This window comes from Engystomops pustulosus, unplaced genomic scaffold (assembly GCF_040894005.1).
Source record: "Engystomops pustulosus unplaced genomic scaffold, aEngPut4.maternal MAT_SCAFFOLD_964, whole genome shotgun sequence".
NCBI lineage: Eukaryota > Metazoa > Chordata > Amphibia > Anura > Leptodactylidae > Engystomops > Engystomops pustulosus.
Genome location: NW_027285843.1, coordinates 1 through 20,196, shown reverse-complemented (window position 1 = coordinate 20,196; position 20,196 = coordinate 1). Strand labels below are relative to the sequence as shown.

The 20,196-nt window shown below is 42.6% G+C and overlaps 2 protein-coding genes across 2 annotated transcripts; one reads left to right on the top strand and one right to left on the bottom strand.

Annotated features, from left to right (window-relative positions):
* Positions 1-8,181: 8,181 nt before the first annotated feature.
* On the bottom strand, positions 8,182-13,087 carry LOC140112677 (uncharacterized). Its single transcript, XM_072132582.1, has 2 exons — positions 13,003-13,087; positions 8,182-9,056 (listed from the first exon to the last, which is right to left on the bottom strand). Exons 1-2 carry the CDS (start codon positions 13,085-13,087, stop codon positions 8,182-8,184), a joined length of 960 nt encoding a protein of 319 aa, XP_071988683.1.
* A 550-nt stretch (positions 13,088-13,637) lies between these two features.
* Positions 13,638-20,190, top strand: LOC140112678 (uncharacterized; the record flags this gene model as incomplete). The annotated part of the gene is made up of 2 exons (XM_072132583.1): positions 13,638-13,665; positions 18,730-20,190. Coding segments are annotated over exons 1-2 (1,489 nt in total), but the record flags the coding sequence as incomplete, so codon positions are not given.
* Between the last annotated feature and the right edge of the window lie 6 nt (positions 20,191-20,196).

Here is a 20,196-nt window from a genome sequence, read left to right as displayed (position 1 = left end):
AGACCAATCACTGGGCCCCGGTGGAATACACCCTGGATACTACATGACTTGTCTTCTCTGATAGTAAGCCAAGTAAAAGAGAGTATACGTGGCACATCCCATAAAACTTCAAAACTTTATTCTTCTTACATTAAAAAGAGTGCAGGAAAAGTGACATGTAGGTAATCCACCTACGCGTTTCAGCTTGCTCTTAAGCCTTAGTCATGGTGTGGACAAACAAGCCAGCAACACGTGGGCACTCCAAACAAGCCTCCACTATCCTCAAAGCAAGTTTCTGGATATAAGGATATGTGAGACATTTTTTCCTATTTTTCTCTACGTATGTCTTCTCTGATAGATATGTTGTGATTTTAATATTTAAGATTCCATAAAATTCCACAGGACTAGGGCATAGCAAATGTGGTCCAAGATTCAAAGAAATTGTCAAAAGGCAATCAGGAAACTACAGACCTTAAAGAGATTAACTTCAGATGTTGGAGAATAGGGCAGTACAGTGCACAAACAAGACCATAATAATGATGGAAATTGTCTGAACCTATGCAGCAGGTGCATACTGCCCCCTATGTACCAGAATATAACTACTATAGTACTGTCCCCTATGTACAGGAATATAACTACTATAATACTGCCCCCTATGTACAGGAATATAACTACTATAATACTGCCCCCTATGTACAAGAATATAACTACTATAATACTGCCCCCTATGTACAAGAATATAACTACTATAATACTGCCCCCTATGTACAGGAATATAACTACTATAATACTGCCCCTATGTACAAGAATATAACTACTATAATACTGCCCCCTATGTACAGGAATATAACTACTATAATACTGCCCCCTATGTACAGGAATATAACTACTATAATACTGCCCCCTATGTACAGGAATATAACTACTATAATACTGCCCCCTATGTACAGGAATATAACTACTATAATACTGCCCCCTATGTACAAGAATATAACTACTATAGTACTGCACCCTATGTACAGGGATATAACTACTATAATACTGCCCCCTATGTACAGGAATATAACTACTATAATACTGCCCCCTATGTACAAGAATATAACTACTAAAATACTGCTCCCTATGTACAAGAATATAACTACTATAATACTGCCCCCTATGTACAGGAATATAACTACTATAATACTGCCCCCTATGTACAGGAATATAACTACTATAATACTGCCTCCTATGTACAGGAATATAACTACTATAATACTGCCCCCTATGTACAGGAATATAACTACTATAATACTGCCCCCTATGTACAAGAATATAACTACTATAGTACTGTACCCTATGTACAGGGATATAACTACTATAATACTGCCCCCTATGTACAAGAATATAACTACTATAATACTGCCCCTATGTACAAGAATATAACTACTATAATACTGCCCCTTATGTACAAGAATATAACTACTATAATACTGCCCCTATGTACAAGAATATAACTATTATAATACTGCCCCCTATGTACAGGAATATATCTACTATAATACTGCCTCCTATGTACAGGAATATAACTACTATAATACTGCCCCCTATGTACAAGAATATAACTACTATAATACTGCCCCCTATGTACAGGAATATAACTACTATAATACTGCCCCCTATGTACAGGAATATAACTACTATAATACTGCCCCCTATGTACAAGAATATAACTACTATAATACTGCCCCTATGTACAAGAATATAACTACTATAATACTGCCCCTTATGTACAAGAATATAACTACTATAATACTGCCCCTATGTACAAGAATATAACTATTATAATACTGCCCCTATGTACAGGAATGTAACTACTATAATACTGCCCCTATGTACAAGAATATACTATAATACTGCCCCCTATGTACAGGAATATAACTACTATAATACTGCCCCTATGTACAAGAATATAACTACTATAATACTGCCCCTTATGTACAAGAATATACTATAATACTGCCCCCTATGTACAGGAATATAACTACTATAATACTGCCCCTATGTACAAGAATATAACTACTATAATACTGCCCCTTATGTACAAGAATATACTATAATACTGCCCCCTATGTACAGGAATGTAACTACTATAATACTGCCCCTATGTACAAGAATATACTATAATACTGCCATCATATGTACAGGAATATAACTACTATAATACTGCCCCCTATGTACAAGAATATAACTACTATAATACTGCCCCTATGTACAGGAATGTAACTACTATAATACTGCCCCTATGTACAAGAATATACTATAATACTGCCCCCTATGTACAGGAATGTAACTACTATAATACTGCCCCTATGTACAAGAATATACTATAATACTGCCCTCTATGTACAGGAATATAACTACTATAATACTGTCCCCTATGTACAAGAATATAACTATTATAATACTGCCCCTATGTACAAGAATATACTATAATACTGCCCCCTATGTACAGGAATATAACTACTATAATACTGCCCCCTGTGTACAAGAATATAGCTACTATAATACTGCCCCTATGTACAAGAATATAACTACAGACAGCAGGGCAAGGGCAGCAACTTGGGGGTCTACGGGCCGTGGGTCATTCACCTCTGAACTACACCTAGAGGAGAGGGGGTTGTACCATCACCATAGACAGGGGGCATCCTTTACACCTAGAGGAGAGGAGGTTCTACCATCACCATAGACAGGGGGCATCCTTTACACCTAGAGGAGAGGAGGTTCTACCATCACCATAGACAGGGGGCATCCTCTACACCTAGAGGAGAGGAGGTTCTACCATCACCATAGACAGGGGGCATCCTTTACACCTAGAGGAGAGGAGGTTCTACCATCACCATAGACAGGGGGCATCCTCTACACCTAGAGGAGAGGAGGTTCTACCATCACCATAGACAGAGGGGATCCGCTACACCTAAAGGAGAGGCAGTTATACCAACACAATAGACAGGGGCATCCTCTACACCTAGAGGAGAGGATGATCTACCATCACCATATACAGGGGTTATCCTCTACACCTAGAGGAGAGGAGTTTCTACCATTACCATAGACAGGGGGCAAAAAATGACACCTCACACAGCTCTGTACACCAAATTGGGAAAAAGTTATTCGCTTCAGAAGATGGAGAAATGTTTTTTCTTTTTCATACACGTCTGTTTAATATTTCAAAATGTATTAAAAGGCAATAATACCTATGTAAATTTGGTATCTCTGTGATAGTACCAAAGCAAAGAATAAAGCAGAGGAGCGTAACGTAAAAGTCGTAAAAACTGAGCCCACAAGAAAGTGACTGAAACACTTTTTGTTGCCCAACTTTTCCACATCTGGAATTTTTTTCCAGTTTCCTATTGCTTGCCATGGAATAATAAATAATGCCACAGAGAAGTAAAATTTGTTTCACAGAAAATCAGTCCTCAAACAGCTCAGTACACGAAAAAATGAAAAAGCTATGGATTTTTGAAGGCGGAGAGCGAGAAATGAGCGAAAAAACACTCCGTTAAAGACTATCTAACCATTAACCATTTGTCACATTGTAAACACAAACCGCTTCTCCCCTTTGTGAATTCTCTCATGCTGAACAAGATGGGATTTATAAACCCACTTGCACCACAATTCTGGTGGTTTTGTGCCAAAAACACTGTCTATAATGCCTTGCGCCACATTTATCAAGGCTTTTAGACAGTTTTTTAACACTTTTTCGACTTGTCCAATTAAGGAGGCGTGGCCATCAGAAACCAGGCTGATAAGAAGCATCGAGCTCCTCCTGTCTTCTCTCTGGGTGACAAAGTGTAATTATCCTCCAGATACGTCCGCTAAAGATACCTAGCTACAAGCTTGGTCCCCGGTTCCTTGGTTCCTTTGAGGTAATCAAGCACATCAACCCGGTGTCCATGTCTCTCTCCTGAAGCCAGCCGTCTTGAACCGCTTCTCAAAACATTCTCCTCTTCCTGAGGCTTACTCTACTGATGTCTATGAAGTCAAGGAGGTGTTGGACATGAAGGGGTGAGAGTTAGGCGGTTCTTCCTTGTAGACTGGAAGGGGTTGAGGCCTGAGTAGAGATCCTGGGAGCCTGAAGAGAATATTTTGGGTCAAAGTCTCCTCCAGAGGTTTCTTGGGACCAAGAAGAGGGGGAGGCCGAAGGGGGAAAGGGTACTGTCACAAGTGCCCTTGCGATCCATGTCACAGATTGCGGGCATAACAGTGCCCCTCTCCATGGCACTGCCCCATCCACTGGCCCGCACTTACCTCTCCATGACCTCTCCCTTCCTGGCCGTGCACCACCACTCGAAGATTTAAAGAGCCACAGCATCTTTGATTGGCGCTGTCACTTCCACACACATATTCTGCACATGTACACATCCTTTATTTATGGAAATTACTGGTTCATATACACTGGATATAACAGATATTCACATCCAATATATGTACCAGGTTCTTGGAAACATTTTGTGGTAGTGGATATAGAAATAATGGGACAGAGGAGAAATCATTTCACAAAAACAATAAAGGCTGTCAGTACTCACCATTCTGGGGGGTCCCTGGCACCAGCGTCATGTCCTCCTTCCCAGACTCCCTCCTCCGCACATATCTGGACCTGCTCTCTCTCCATTCTGTGTCTCAGTCTCTTAGTCTAAGCTCCTCCAGTAAGATCTTCCACCAAGAAGTTCACCCATGTGAGTCCTGCTTGCGTCTCTTATACACCTTGGTCTGCCCCCTCTTGTCTCAAAAAGCTCCCCCATGTAAATGAAGGGTGTTGGTCCCACTTTCTTATCAGTCAGGCTGATGGTTTATGACACTGAGGGCATTACATTAGATATGGGTGCATCATCCTTTTTGGTATACTGATTTATTTTTATTATGGTGTCCTTGCTTCGATTTTGTCTTCATCCAGAACTCACTTTCCTGGTTTAATAAAAAGCCTAATTGTGTGTTTTCACTGGTGTAAAGTAGATACTTACCATCCAGGTCTGCAATGTAAACGTCTCTAAGCAACAGTTGGTATCCGGGTGCCTACGCTATGGAATGGGGGATTGGCCTGTATTCAGGTGGGTGCAGACTTCACCACGACTCTGGTGACTGGTGGATCGGGGCGCTCCTACTTTGGTGACATCTCCGATTCGTCACTAGTACATAGAGTATTGATGGTGGCTGAGTGAAGCCGCATTGGTCAAGCCCTCTTTTGGTGGGCGGAGCTTAGGCTATAAATAGCCGCTCGTGCATGCTAGATGCGCGGCCCAACTAGAGCCAGCATCCTGTCTAGATACTTAGCGAGTGTTATGTGTAATAACTATGAGCCAGTTAGATAGGGTCTAAATTTATACAGCATCCTGGCTCTGAACTGATGCACTAACTTGCTAACACCACTAACCTTGACAGCATAACGCATTGACAAATACAAGAGGGTCATAGTATCGGTGCGATATGGAACGCTGTGGCTCAGGTGCTTCTATATAATCCACTTCACGCCTCTGATGAACTGCTAAGCTTACCAATAGCAGGGAAACGCGTTAGGTGTACTGCTGTGCCATGAGAATATTGTAACACGCCACTTTTATGGGTTTTATGTATAGGAACATGAGCCAAGAGATACAATTGAAGGGAATCCTTCCTACTGGCTCCGTTCTAGCACTTTAGTAGGTCCTCCAATGGGCTGATATATGGCTGATATGTGACCAGTCTCCAATTCAACTAGCACTGCAACATAATCAGGGTAATTAGTGAGGTGACACATTATCCCTCTTACCCAAGTTCATATGTATATGACTGGCACACTTTCCCCAGAGGAGTTACCTAAGTCTGTAATTGCACAGATCTAGTGTAAGGCTCTTTTTGGTTATTTTTCATGGGCCTAGTTTTTGTAATAAATAAAGATTTGAGATTTTAATGTTCCACTCTACAGGCAGTTTTTGCTCTATTTGCTATTTAAATGATTAAGGGACATAAACAGATAATTTTGGATGGTTGATATTGTTAATGATATACTTCTCTATGGTGGCCATCTTGGAGAAAGAGAACCAAACAGAAGCCATTTTAAGTATTAGCTGGGGGTCAAGCACTGTCCAGCTAAGGTCATGATTCAAACTTCATTTTTTTGTAACCTGTTTGCTCGCCTGCCAACTAATTCCCTTGACATTTAATGAGAAGCCAGTCTGTCCTTCATCTTTTGTTATATATCTTGGTTCTAGCGCCAGCTTATCTCCTTCTCCTCAGGGAAATTAGTATAAACATGTCTGTGAACAAGGCCAATCAACCTTTTCTGAGAATGTGCTGGTAAATTCATTATGGCCAATAGCATTACAGTATTCTTAACTTCTTCTTCACACACACATCCCCCCCCCCAATTCTGCTTTTTCTGTTTTGATATATGACTGTGGTTTTTGAAATAAAGAGTGTGATTTGGGTGCAGCTAAAGACCGTGTCTGCGTCTTGGGTTTGTTCTCTCCTCCTGGTACCAGGAGCCATGAAAGATTTAATTTGAAAGTCACCATGCAATGGGGGGTCTGAGACCCAGATAAAAATCTCTAACAATATCCTATATAGTTTCTTTAAAACCACGACTTACCTCACGCTACCCAAGATAGCTCCTGCAAACAACTCCCATGTGGGACAAATGGCCTCAAGTGGTTACACCAGGAGAAGAACCTTGATAAGGGAGAGATACTTGTGGCAAGAGAGTTTCTACTGTGGTTGTGGGACAATGATATTGAGGTACTTGATATTTAACCTAGTATTAGGAGTTAGAGGTGCCAGGACCTTTATGATATTTGTGTGTTCTTATGGACCTCACCTCGGCGTTATCCTATAGTGTGATATTGCCCAGAGAGTAACCTTAACCCACAAGTAACATCTACTGGAGACACATGGACTAGGGTGATATTCTGAATACAATATGGCTCCCACATGTTGAGGAACAGCCCCCTTAACCGGGGATCATAAATGGCCATGTCTCTGATCAATTAGAACCTAAAAATGTCAAAAATAAAGGCAAGTGAATTTGTAGATTAAAAACCGGTGGGACGTCACAAGTGTGTGGAGATGTTGGGGAGGGCTGAGGAGCAAATCCGGGAATGGATTTCCATAACACGCAGAGTCCATCCTCACACTATGTGGTGCTGAATACAAGAAGAGTCTGTGGGCCTATTTGAATAAGTTTGGCTTCTTTTTACATAAACTTCACTGATAGAATACAATGGGGGCATTCATTCATAGCGGTGAAAGGTCTGGTATTCCGGAGCACAAATTGTCCAATTTTTAGATTGGGATGTTAGATTTTGGCACAGGAGCTGAATGACTTGGCACACAACCGAAAAGGTTCTGAACTTGCTCCACATTTATGTAGGTGAAATAGAACCTGGTCAACAGCTTTTAGCTTGTCTAATTGGATGCTAAAAAATGTGGCTAAAAAAGTGTTGGGAACCTAGAAGCACAGGAAACGCGTTGGGTTCACAAGTTGCACCCAAATTCAGGTACCAAACAAAAGGCATGAGGATTGTGAAGAGGAACAATATTGTGGCGGCGATACCTCATAAATATGGCTAAAAAAAATCTGCCAAAAAAGGGTAGAAAGCCAATAAAAAATTCCCTCCAATGTTCTTTGTTACTTAGGTAAAAATTCAGGTGGTTCCTTTATCTACATTTTTCTCTGCTTCTCTGTATATGTATTACGATTGTCGAAGTCCTCCAACTTTTTTCATGTGTACAGGCGGTCCCCTACCTAAGAACACCTGACTTACATACGACCCCTAGTTACAAACGGACCTCTGGATGTTGCCAATTTACTGTACTTTATCCTTAGGCTACAATAAACAGCTATAGGAATTAACATTGGTGTCTATAATGAAGCTTTATTATGAATCCAGGTTCTAATGAAAATCCAACATTTTTAAAATTCAATTGTCACAGAGACCAAAAAAAAATTTGGCTGGGGGTTACAATGATAAAGTATACAGTTCCGACTTACATACAAATTCAACTTAAGAACAAACCTACAGTCCCTATCTTGTATGTAACCCGGGGACTGCCTGTAGTTTATTGGTTGATACATTTCATATAATTCTTTATAAATCATTTACAAATTTTGATAAAAAAAAAATAACATGACTTCTCCCCGTGTGGTTTCTTTTATTTCTCATTATATAAACACTTATCACTTTCTGAACGTTAACATGCTTTCTGTCCTGTGTGGATTCTTTGATGTCTGTTGAGATGTGATTTCCATGTAAAACATTTCCCACATTCTGTACATGAATACGGCTTCTCTCCTGTGTGGATTTTCTTATGTTCAATAAGACCCGATTTCTGAATAAAACATTTGCCACATTGTGAGCATGAAAATGGCTTCTCCCCTGTGTGAATTCTCTCATGTTTAACAAGATCTGCTTTATTATTAAAACTTTTGCCACACTCAGAACACAAAAATGTTTTCTCCCCTGTGTGAATTCTCTTATGTATTTTGAGCACCCCATTTAGAGAAAAACATTTGCCACATTCAGAACATGAAAATGGCTTCTCCCCTGTGTGAATTCTCCTATGTGTAATAAGAGCTGATTTCTGAATAAAACATTTACCACATTCTGTGCAGGAAAACGGCTTTACCCCTGTGTGGATTCGCTCGTGTTCGATAAGAACTGATTTCCGAATAAAACATTTGCCACATTCGGGGCATGGAAATGGCTTCTCCCCTGTGTGAGTTCTCTCATGCACAACAAGATGTGATTTGTGATTAAAACCTTTGCCACATTGTGAACATGAAAATGGTTCCTCTCCTGTGTGAGTTCTCTCATGTATAACAAGGCGTGATTTGTGATTAAAATCTTTTCCACATTCTAAACATGAAAACGGCTTCTCCCTGGGGTGACTTCTTGGACGTTCATCTCGTTGGTGAGTTCTTTTATGTCTATTAGTCTGTGATCTCTCAGAACCGATGCCCAATGTACCAGAATCCGATGATAGATCATTGTGAAGGGCTGAGCTTGAATCATCAGCTATAATATCAGGACATATCAGATGTTCCTCTGAGCCGGAGGTGACGTTATCTGCTGGGGACAATAGTGTCAAATTGGATCAAATCTCTGATGATATTAATATTTTATACCATTTCTATTTCATCTCTCAAGTCTAATCAGCTGTGAATTCAGTGTCATATATTTGCCACATTTTGAGCACAAAAACAAAACTTCTCTCCTGTGTAAACTCTAAGCACAGATCTGATTTCAATTTAAAACCCTTATTATATTATAATTATAATTCAGGCTTTATATCTTACTTTTATACTGTGATAGGACAGTGGATAAAAGGAACTTTGCTCATGCAGAACACAAAGCAGAACTATACCTTCCCTATACGTCTACACCCCTGCACCCTTATACCTCTACATCCCTGCACCCCTATACCTCTACATGCCTGCACCCCTATACCTCTACATACCTGCACCCCTATACCTCTACATCCCTGCACCACTGTACCTCTACATCCCTGCACCCCTATACCTCTACATCCCTGCACCCCTATACCTCTACATCCCTGCACCCCTGTACCTCTACATCCCTGCACCCCTATACCTCTACACCCCATGCACCCCTATACCTCTACATCCCTGCACCCCTATACCTCTGCATCCCTGCACCCCTATACCTCTACATCCCTGCACCCCTATACCTCTACATGCCTGCACCCCTATACCTCTACATACCTGCACCCCTATACCTCTACATCCCTGCACCCCTGTACCTACATCCCTGCCCATATACCTCTACATCCCCACCATCCTCCCTGTAATTAATACACTATACCTCTACATCCCTGCACCATATATCTACATCCTGCTCTCCACCTGTACCCTACATCCCTGCACCCCTATACCTCTACATCCCTGCACCCCTGTACCTTACATCCCTGCACCCCTATACCTCTACCATCCCTGCACCCCTATACTCTACATCCCTGCACCCCTATACCTCTACATCCCTATACCTCTACATCCCTGCACCCCTATACCTCTACATCCCTGCACCTCTATACCTCTACATCCCTGCACCTCTATACCTCTACACCCCTGCACCCCTATCGATCTACATCCCTGCACCCCTACACATCTACATCCCTGCACCCCTATACCTCTACATCCCTGACCCCTATAACTCTACATCCCTGCACCCCTATTCCTCTACATCCCTGCACCCCTATACCTCTACATCCCTGCACCCCTATACCTCTACATCCCTGCACCCCTATACCTCTACATCCCTGCACCCCTATACCTCTACATCCCTGCACCCCTTTACCTCTACATCCCTGCACCTCTATACCTCTACATCCCTGCACCCCTATACCTCTACATCCCTGCACCCCTATACCTCTACATCCCTGCACCCCTATACCTCTACATCCCTGCACCCCTATACCTCTACATCCCTATACCTCTACATCCCTGCACCCCTATACCTCTACATCCCTATACCTCTACATCCCTGCACCCCTATTCCTCTACATCCCTGCACCCCTATACCTCTACATCCCTGCACCCCTATACCTCTACATCCCTGCACCCCTATACCTCTACATCCCTGCACCCCTATTCCTCTACATCCCTGCACCCCTATACCTCTACATCCCTGCACCCCTATACCTCTACATCCCTGCACCCCTATACCTCTACATCCCTGCACCCCTATTCCTCTACATCCCTGCACCCCTATACCTCTACATCCCTGCACCCCTATACCTCTACATCCCTGCACCCCTATTCCTCTACATCCCTGCACATTTATACCTCTACATCCCTGCACCACTATACCTCTGCACCTATAGGAAATATTTGTGAAATTAAGGTTACACTTTAAGCTGCTAAAAATGATGGATTCAGATAATGTCCATGGAGGCCTTGAGCACAGACACCGAAAAAATGCAACACACCACAAACATCCCAGACACCAGAGCCAACTAGCTGTACACACAGATAAAACTGCTATACGTGGTACAGGTGAATAATGCTGACATGTACAACTAACCCTAATCCCAGGCAAAAATACAGAGCTCAATATTTTTCATGAATATGAAATAGCGCAGTAGAATATGTTGTGTTGTACAAGAGTTTATGTATACACATTTTTAGATCCATGACTTGTACACAGGGGCGTTGCTAGGGTCGCAAAAGATCAGGGGCACGGGCCCCAATGCATATGTACCACTGGTCACCCCTGGGGAGTTTACCAAACAGACATCTTATGTTCTTATGTTCCTTACTCCTCCCCTCTCCATATGAAGTCGTGCAGCCAGACTGTACTTTCCAGAAAGATCTTTTTTCCAGCAATGGCACGGTGGCGCAAAAGTGTGCTCACCATACCGGGGACTCCTATGGCAGCTGTATGTCACCAAAAATGCCCCTGTAATGTCCTTTGCAACCCCCTGTAATGTCCTCATGGCCCCCAAAAAGGTCCTCTGCAGCCCCCTTTCATATCCTCATAGCCCCCTTTCATGTCCTCCGCAGCCCCCTTTCATGTCCTCCGCAGCCTCCTTTCATGTCCTCCGCAGCCTCCTTTCATGTCCTCATAGCCCCCTTTCATGTCCTCCGCAGCCTCCTTTCATGTCCTCCGCAGCCTCCTTTCATGTCCTCATAGCCCCCTTTCATGTCCTCCGCAGCCTCCTTTCATGTCCTCCGCAGCCTCCTTTCATGTCCTCATAGCCCCCTTTCATGTCCTCATAGCCCCCTTTCATGTCCTCATAGCCCCCTTTCATGTCCTCATAGCCCCCTTTCATGTCCTCATAGCCTCCTTTCAAGTCCTCATAGCCTCCTTTCATGTCCTCATAGCCTCCTTTCAAGTCCTCATAGCCCCCTTTCATGTCCTCATAGCCCCCTTTCAAGTCCTCATAGCCCCCTTTCTTGTCCTCATAGCCCCCTTTCTTGTCCTCATAGCCCCCTTTCTTGTCCTCATAGCCTCCTTTCTTGTCCTCATAGCCTCCTTTCAAGTCCTCATAGCCCCCTTTCATGTCCTCATAGCCCCCTTTCATGTCCTCATAGCCCCCTTTCATGTCCTCATAGCCCCCTTTCTTGTCCTCATAGCCCCCTTTCATGTCCTCATAGCCCCCTTTCATGTCCTCATAGCCCCCTTTCATGTCCTCATAGCCCCCTTTCAAGTCCTCATAGCCTCCTTTCATGTCCTCATAGCCTCCTTTCAAGTCCTCATAGCCCCCTTTCTTGTCCTCATAGCCCCCTTTCTTGTCCTCATAGCCCCCTTTCTTGTCCTCATAGCCCCCTTTCATGTCCTCATAGCCCCCTTTCATGTCCTCATAGCCTCCTTTCATGCCCACCACAGTACCCTGTAATGTTGACCACAGCCCCCCATGTCCTCATAACCCCCTGTAGTAGTCCCCACAGTCTCCTTAATGTTATTAACAGACTCCAAAAAGTTCCCCCCAGCCCCCCCTTCCCCCTCTCCATCTCCTCATAGCCTCCAGCCACAAGTAATTCCCCCCCCTCAGACACTCACCCGTGTCTTCCCTCCGGCTGGACTGCAGGACTGTGGTGCGGTGACGTCATCACCCGGCGTCTCCTGCTCCCGGCAGCTGTAGTGAGCTGCTAGAAGCTGGAGACGCTGGGTCATCGCGTCTCCTGCTCTCTGCAGTGGTGAATGGAGCTGACGGCTCCTTCACCACTACAGTGCTCATCGCTATCTACGTCCTGAGGATGTAGATAGCGATGAGAGTGGGGAAATCCCCCTGCACAGCTGAAATCCCCCTGCACGCCCCTGCTTGTACATATGCACATGGATACACATAACCTCATACATTACACACTATCAGAACATGTACTGCACATATACACTGCACATGTATGGAGATTACTGCCTCCTCTCCCCCTGACTACGTTATCACAGATCAGTTTCTTGGACACATTATGGGAAAGGATAATTGCAGAAGGAAGGGAAACAGAAGAGAAATCAGATCTAGGAAGTAATGACTGATAAGTCCATCAGTTCTCACCATTCTGGGGGTCCCCGGCCCCAGCGTCATGTCCTCCTTCCCAGACTCCCTCCTCCGCACATATCTGGTCCTGTTCTCTCTCCATTCTGTGTCTCAGTCTCTTAGTCCAAGCTCCTCCAGTAAGATCTTCCACTAAGAAGTTCTCCCATGTGGGTCCTGCTCTGGTCTCTTATAGCCCTTGGTCTGTCCCCTCTTGGAGATACCGTACCTAATGATGAAAGATCTTCCCCCCATGTAAATGAAGGGTGTCGGTGACGTTTGCTATCAGCCAGGCCGAGCACTTATCATGCCCTGAGTGTTCTCCTTTGTTATGGGTTTATCATTCCCTTTTCCCAAACAAATGTGGCCAAGACTTCCCGATGGAGCTAAATATCTCCATTTACAAGTATTTACTAGGCTGAATGTCTCCCGGTGATTCCCTACTGATTTCACATCCTGAACAATAGGGAATGCAAATCCCTCCATGCACGTGACTTACTGGGAAGATCATACTATAAAGTCTTATTTTCATCCATGTTAGAAGACTCTGCTCCTTGACAGTGATTATGGTTGTGAACATCCCGTGTAAAACTTCCCTCTCCAGCATCTCATCAGATGATTGAAGGCAATTATTAAGATAAAAGTGTTTGGAGAAAATGAGCTTCATCATTACAAGGCACATGAGTAAGTCAGAGGGATTTCCTAGGTACAGCTATTACTTTGTGATAATTTACTATAGATTTTAGTTTTTATTTCATTTTTTTTAATCACCTTATTCCATTAAAAGAGTTTCCACAATCCAGGACATAAATCCTGTGTGCTGGGCCATGGAAACTCTTTGTATGGAATAACCCAGACCAGAGGATATCTTTAGGGATGGAATTGCCCAGGCCAAACTATACCCCTCCAGTGCAGAATATTCCCCTGTAACATGAAACCACTTCCCAGTGTGATCCTTCTACGAATACATTGTCATGGAGGCAAGAGAACGAGGCTCCCGCTGACAGCTCTGCTATTCCTTGTGGATTAGTTCATTTGTAACCAGGTCAAATCATTTTTTGTGCTTTAACTGAATATTCAGAAAGCCGGAGTTTCCACATTTCTATGGGATTTTTGGTGGTGGTGTCCACATTACTGGGTCCCCAGGAGAGGCAGGAGAGGAGGCCGCGCTGTGTGGTTGTGTTCTCTGTGTATTTGGTTGTATACAGTATATAGTCACATTTATGTTATGTGTCATGTAGTTTTAGCTGTAAGAATCTGTGAGGGTTGTATGTTACTTCTGTGATGTATAAAGTTATTGGGGCTTATGGGAAATGGCAGAGAATAAGCGGCTGGATAGAAATGTTTGAGTAACACAACAAGTAGATTAGATGATGCAGAGACACAGACATCGTTTGCTGCATCTACGGAGATCTGAAAGATCCCACACAAATATCTTTATCTTATAGGTCCAGAATAATAGGTTGGAGATGGGTTGATACAAGGCGGAGTTATGGGCAGATCACATTATTACACGTGGTAACATATTGCTGGTATCTTTGACATATTTGGCGACATCTTGTGGTTCAGAACTCGGTAAAAGTTCATTTGTCTGAGAGTGAACCCAAAACTGGACATGAATGAAGAACATCTAGAGCCTTAATAAAACACAATAACAAATGTCCTTCTACGTATATTCTGAGGTCAGAAAAATTGTGCAACATTCATCCACTGGGAAAGATGATAACATTGACCCAGATATATAAAAGTGATGTCATCTGCCCCGGTGCAGTTTTCCTCTTCCTGTGCAGGTTGTGCCAGATAATTCATAGCGTCGCGTCACCGTGTTCATTTATCAGGTGCGATCGGCGCTGCTATGGAAAGTTACACAGTTACATCTTACAGCCGCAACACAAAAATGGCGCAAACACTTCATACATACACGTGCACGATCCAAAGACAGAAAAACTGGCACAGACACAATGATATCTGATCTGGGGGTAAATTGTGATTAGAGGACAATATGGAAGCTGAGCTGTGGTGATGTATAAATATCAGATATATAGATGTAAGATGTGACCGATACTCTCACAGAAACAATGGGAAAGGCCTAGAACCAGGGGAAGAGACAACAATAACCATCCCTTATACACATTCTCTAAGGTGGAGGATGGGAGTCACACAGAGACATTCGGCCTAGTAAACACTTGTAAATGAAGTTATTGAGCTCCATGAGAAAGACACATCCTGCTCACAGTTGTCTGAGGAGGGGATGATAAACCCATAACAAAGGAGAACAATGAGGGCATCACAAGTGCTGGGCCCGGCTGATTAGGAAGTGGCACCAACGCCCTTCATTTACATGGGAGGAAGTTCTCTCACCATTAGGGGGGGGCATCTCCCAGAGGGGAGACTAAGGGCTATAAGAGACCCAAGCAGGACTCACATGAGGAGAACTTCTTGGAGGAAGAACCTGGAGGAGCTTGGACTGAGACCCTGACTGGACACGGAGCAGATCCATGTATGTATCTATAGACTGAGTGGTGTGTAGATGTTTTACCAGGGGCTTTTCTTATAGAAATTCTTATTCTTCACCAGAAATTAATGTATCTCTGGAGGGAAATATTTTTACATGAGATGTTGACGTCCATATTTATTTCCCAGTAGCAAAGTTGAACATGGATGCAAGTGACACTGAGGAGAAGATGATCCCCAAGGTGGAGGAAATAGAGGTGGAGGAGGAGGAGGAGGAGGAGGAGGGAGCCTGGGAAGGAGGACATGACGCTGGGGCCAGGGACCTCCAGGATGGTGAGTACTGATGGACTTATCAGTCATTACTTTCTAGAACTGATTTCTTCTCTGTTCCCCTTTCTTCGGCCTCTTTTCTCTTCCCCAAAATGTGTCCTAGAACCTGATTGGTGATTGTGTTTTCAGGGTTATGAGCCAGATAATAGATCTGTGTTACAGAATAAATTGTACCTGATATACTATAGGGAAGAGTGTGTGGATGAAGGTGCAGGGATGTAGAGGTATAGGGGCGCAGGGATGTAGAGGTATAGGGGTGCAGGGATGTAGAGGTGCAGGGATGTAGAGGTATAGGGGCGCAGGGATGTAGAGGTGCAGGGATGTAGAGGTATAGAGGTGCAGGGGTGTAGAGGTATAGGGGTGCAGGGGTGTAGAGGTATAGGGGTGCAGGGATGTAGAGGTATAGGGGTGCAGGGATGTAGAGGTATAGGGGCGCAGGGATGTAGAGGGATAGGGGTGCAGGGATGTGGAGGTATAGGGGTGCAGGGATGAAGAGGTATAGGGGTGCAGGGATGTAGAGGTATATGGGTGCAGGGTGAAGAGGTATAGGGGTGCAGGGATGTAGAGGTATAGGGGTGCAGGGATGTAGAGGTATATGGGTGCAGGGTGAAGAGGTATATGGGGGCTGGAATGAATAGGTATAGGGGCGCAGGTATGTGGAAGCATATGGGGGCTGGAATGTAGAGGTATTGGGGTGCAGGGGTGTAGGGGTACTGGGGTACGGGGATGTAGGAATATATGGGGGCTGGAATGTAGAGGTATTGGGGTGCAGGGATGTAGAGGTATTGGGGTGCAGGGATGTAGGGGTATAGTGTAGGCTGAGTAAGAACTTACCTTGGGACACAAAGATAAAATCCTATCAAAATGTAGAATATACACAATTTACACTGAAAACTGAGATGGTTGAACAAGACAGATTTTAGCTTTTTATAAAGAAATGTCTTAATATAGTCGTCATCAGAGGGTCTTAACCCCTACGGGACTCGGCCTATTTTGGCCTTTAGGACGCGGACCCTAAAAGGTCCTGTGTCACTATAAGTGGTTATAGCTTTGGAACGCTATGAGATGTCGTGGATTTTGAGATGGTTTTCTCGTGACACATTGTACTTCAAATTAGTTTGGATGAAATCTTTTGTGTTCAGTTATGAAAAAAACGAAAATCGGCAAAAATTTGGAAAAAATCTTTATTTTCAAAGTTCTAAATTCTCTACTTTTGATGCAGATAGTTATAGCACCCAAATAACTTCATAACTTACATTTCCCAAATGTCTGCTTTATGTTGGATGGTATTTTAAGATTCCACATATTTTACTGGAATGTTATGAGGTTCAGAATTTGGGGCCATTTTTCAATTTTTTTGGAAACTCACCAAAACCCATATTTATAGGGACCTGCTCAATTTCTAATTGACTGTGAGAGGCCTAAATAATAGCGAGACTCGTAAATTACCCCATTATGGAAACTACACCCCTCAACGTATGAAAGAGCACTTTTAAGAAGTTTGTTAACCCTTTAGGTGCTTTTTATGGGTTAAAACAAAATGGAGGTGCGGTCTACAAATTGTAATATTTTTTCACAGTACAGGCGGTCCCCGGGTTATATACAGGATAGGGTCTGTAGGTTTGTTCTTAAGTTGAATTTGTATGTAAGTCGGAACTGTATACTTTATCATTGTAATCCCAGCCAGAACTTTTTTGGTCTCTGTGACAACTGAATTTTAAAAATGTTGGGTTGTCATAAGAACCAGGATCAACAATAAAGCCTCATTACAGACGCCTCTGATAACTGTTACAGCTGATTATTGTAACCTAGGGCTAAAGTACAACATCCAGAGGTCCGTTTGTAACTAGGGCTCATCTGTAAGTCGGGTGTTCTTAAGTAGGGGACCGCCTGTACACTCATTTTGGGTGGAAAATTAATCATTTGCAATGGATTAAATGAAAACAAAGTTTGATACCCAATTTCTTCCGAGTGCTGATGCCCCATATGTGGTGGTGACTGCTGTACGGGCGCACGGCCGGGCATAGAAGAGGGGGAGGAGCATAGAACAGGGGGAGGAGCATAGACGGGAAGGAGGCGCTATCCAGAGCAGATTTACATTGTCACATTGTACAGGATATAATTTTTTTTTCTTTTTTTAATGTGGACCTATAGGGGCTTACTTCTTATTGCCACATGAGATGCACTTTTCTGCTACATGATGTTGGAGCATCTATAGCTAATTGGTGGGGTTTTATTAACTCTTTGTTGGTGGAGGAAATGAAAATCATCAATTTTTAGGAAGATTTTTTTTTGAGGGGGGGGGGGGATTTGGGCTGTTTACCATACCATAAAAATAGTATATTATTTTTATTCTATGGGTCGTCACAAAAATACCTAATTTATATAATTTCTTTATTTTTACCCCATTTTTACTGAATAAAAAGTCATTTGGCGAAAATCTTGTTAATTTTAGCCTCACCGTCTTTTTATATTCATAACTTTTTTCATTTTTCGGCTGACAAATCTAGTTAAGAGCTTATTTTTTTGCGAGAAGCTTTGTTCTTTTTAGTGGTCTTATTTTAGAGTGCATAACGTTTTTTTATCACTTTTTAGAGCATTTTTTAAAGGGTATTAATTAAAATATATCTTTTTTTTGGAAAGTTTTTTGGAGTTCTTTTTTACGGGGTTCACTGTGCGGGTCCAATAACTATTCAGTTTTATTATGCAGATTGTCACGGACGTAGCGATACCAAATATGTGGGGGGTTGTGTGTATGTGTTTTTTATACTTTATTAAGTGTTTTTATGGAAAAGTGACATTTTAGGGGCTTATATTTTTTAGTTATTTATTTTTTATTTCTTCTAATGTTTAAACTTTAGTGTTTTTCACTTTTTATTACTTCTACAAACTTGAACTCTTCTCCTCTCTAGAGGAGAGAGATTTTATGACCTTAATAATCACTGATCCTGTTATTCCCGGCAGATGCCATCGCCCAGAGCTCAGAGGAACATCTGATGTCTACAGATATCACAGCAGATGATTGTGAGATTACACAAGATACATATAACAATGGCGCCAGAAAAACGGATTTACCCTCCGCCCTTCCCAGCAATGACCCATCATCTGATCCTATTACATTGGGCTTCTGTTCTGATAAATCCCAGACTAAGAGGAAGAAAAGAAGCCGCCAAAGAGGAGACGGACAACTAAGAGCGTCCGCAGGGCAGAAGACATTTTCATGCTCAGAATGTGTCAAATGTTTCAGGTTTAAATCATTACTTATTAGACATGAGAGAACTCACACAGGAGAGAAACCATATCTATGTTCAGAATGTGGCGAAGGTTTTACAGATAAAAAAGATCTTTATAGACACCAGAGAATTCACACAGGGGAGAAGCCATTTTCATGCTCTGAATGTGTCAAATGTTTCAGGTTTAAATCATTACTTATTAGACATCAGAGAATTCACACGGGAGAGAAGCCATATCTATGTTTAGAATGTGGAAAAGGTTTTACAGAGAAAAGAGATCTTTGTAAACATGAGAGAATTCACACGGGGGAGAAGCGACATTCATGTTCAGAATGTGGCAAAGGTTTTACAGAGAAAAAAGATCTTTATAGACACCAGAGAATTCACACAGGGGAGAAGCCATTTTCATGCTCTGAATGTGGCAGATGTTTTGCCAATAAAGCAGATCTTATTCGACACCAAAGAACTCACACAGGGGAGAAGCCATTTTCATGTTCAGAATGTGATAAATGTTTTACTACTAAAGCAGAACTTGTAAGCCATCAGAGAATTCACACGGGAGAGAAGCCATTTTCGTGTTCAGAATGTGATAAATGTTTTACTACTAAAGCAGAACTTGTAAGCCATCAGAGAATTCACACGGGAGAGAAGCCATTTTCGTGTTCAGAATGTGATAAATGTTTTAGGATGAAAGCTGAACTTGTAAACCATCAGAGAATTCACACGGGAGAGAAGCCATTTTCATGTTCGGAATGTGGAAAATCTTTCATTTCGAAATCAAGTCTTGTTATCCATCAGAGAATTCACACAGGGGAGAAGCCATTTTCATGTCCCGAATGTGGTAAAAGTTTTAGGGCTAAAGCAGAACTTGTAAACCATCAGAGAATTCACACAGGGGAGAGGCCATTTTCATGTCCCGAATGTGGTAAAAGTTTTAGGGCTAAAGCAGAACTTGTGAAACATCAGAGAATTCACACAGGAGAGAAGCCATTTTCATGTGTCATATGTGGTAAATGTTTTCCTATAAAGAAAAATCTTGAAATCCATAAGAAAATTCACACAGGGGAGAAGCCGTTTTCATGTTCAGAATGTGGGAAATGTTTTATTACTAAAGGAGAACTTGTAAAACATCAGAGAACTCACACAGGGGAGAAGCCATTTTCATGTTCTGAATGTGGAAAATGTTTCGCTCACAAAT

Bases quoted from the DNA above. Each gene is read 5' to 3' on its own strand.
- LOC140112677 (XM_072132582.1), bottom strand. From the start codon at position 13,087: ATGGAGAGAGAACAGGACCAGATATGTGCGGAGGAGGGAGTCTGGGAA. The intron at 9,057-13,002 runs GTGAGAACTGAT...TGTCCCCAGCAG, and splicing joins GGCCGGGGACCCCCAGAATG to ATAACGTCACCTCCGGCTCA.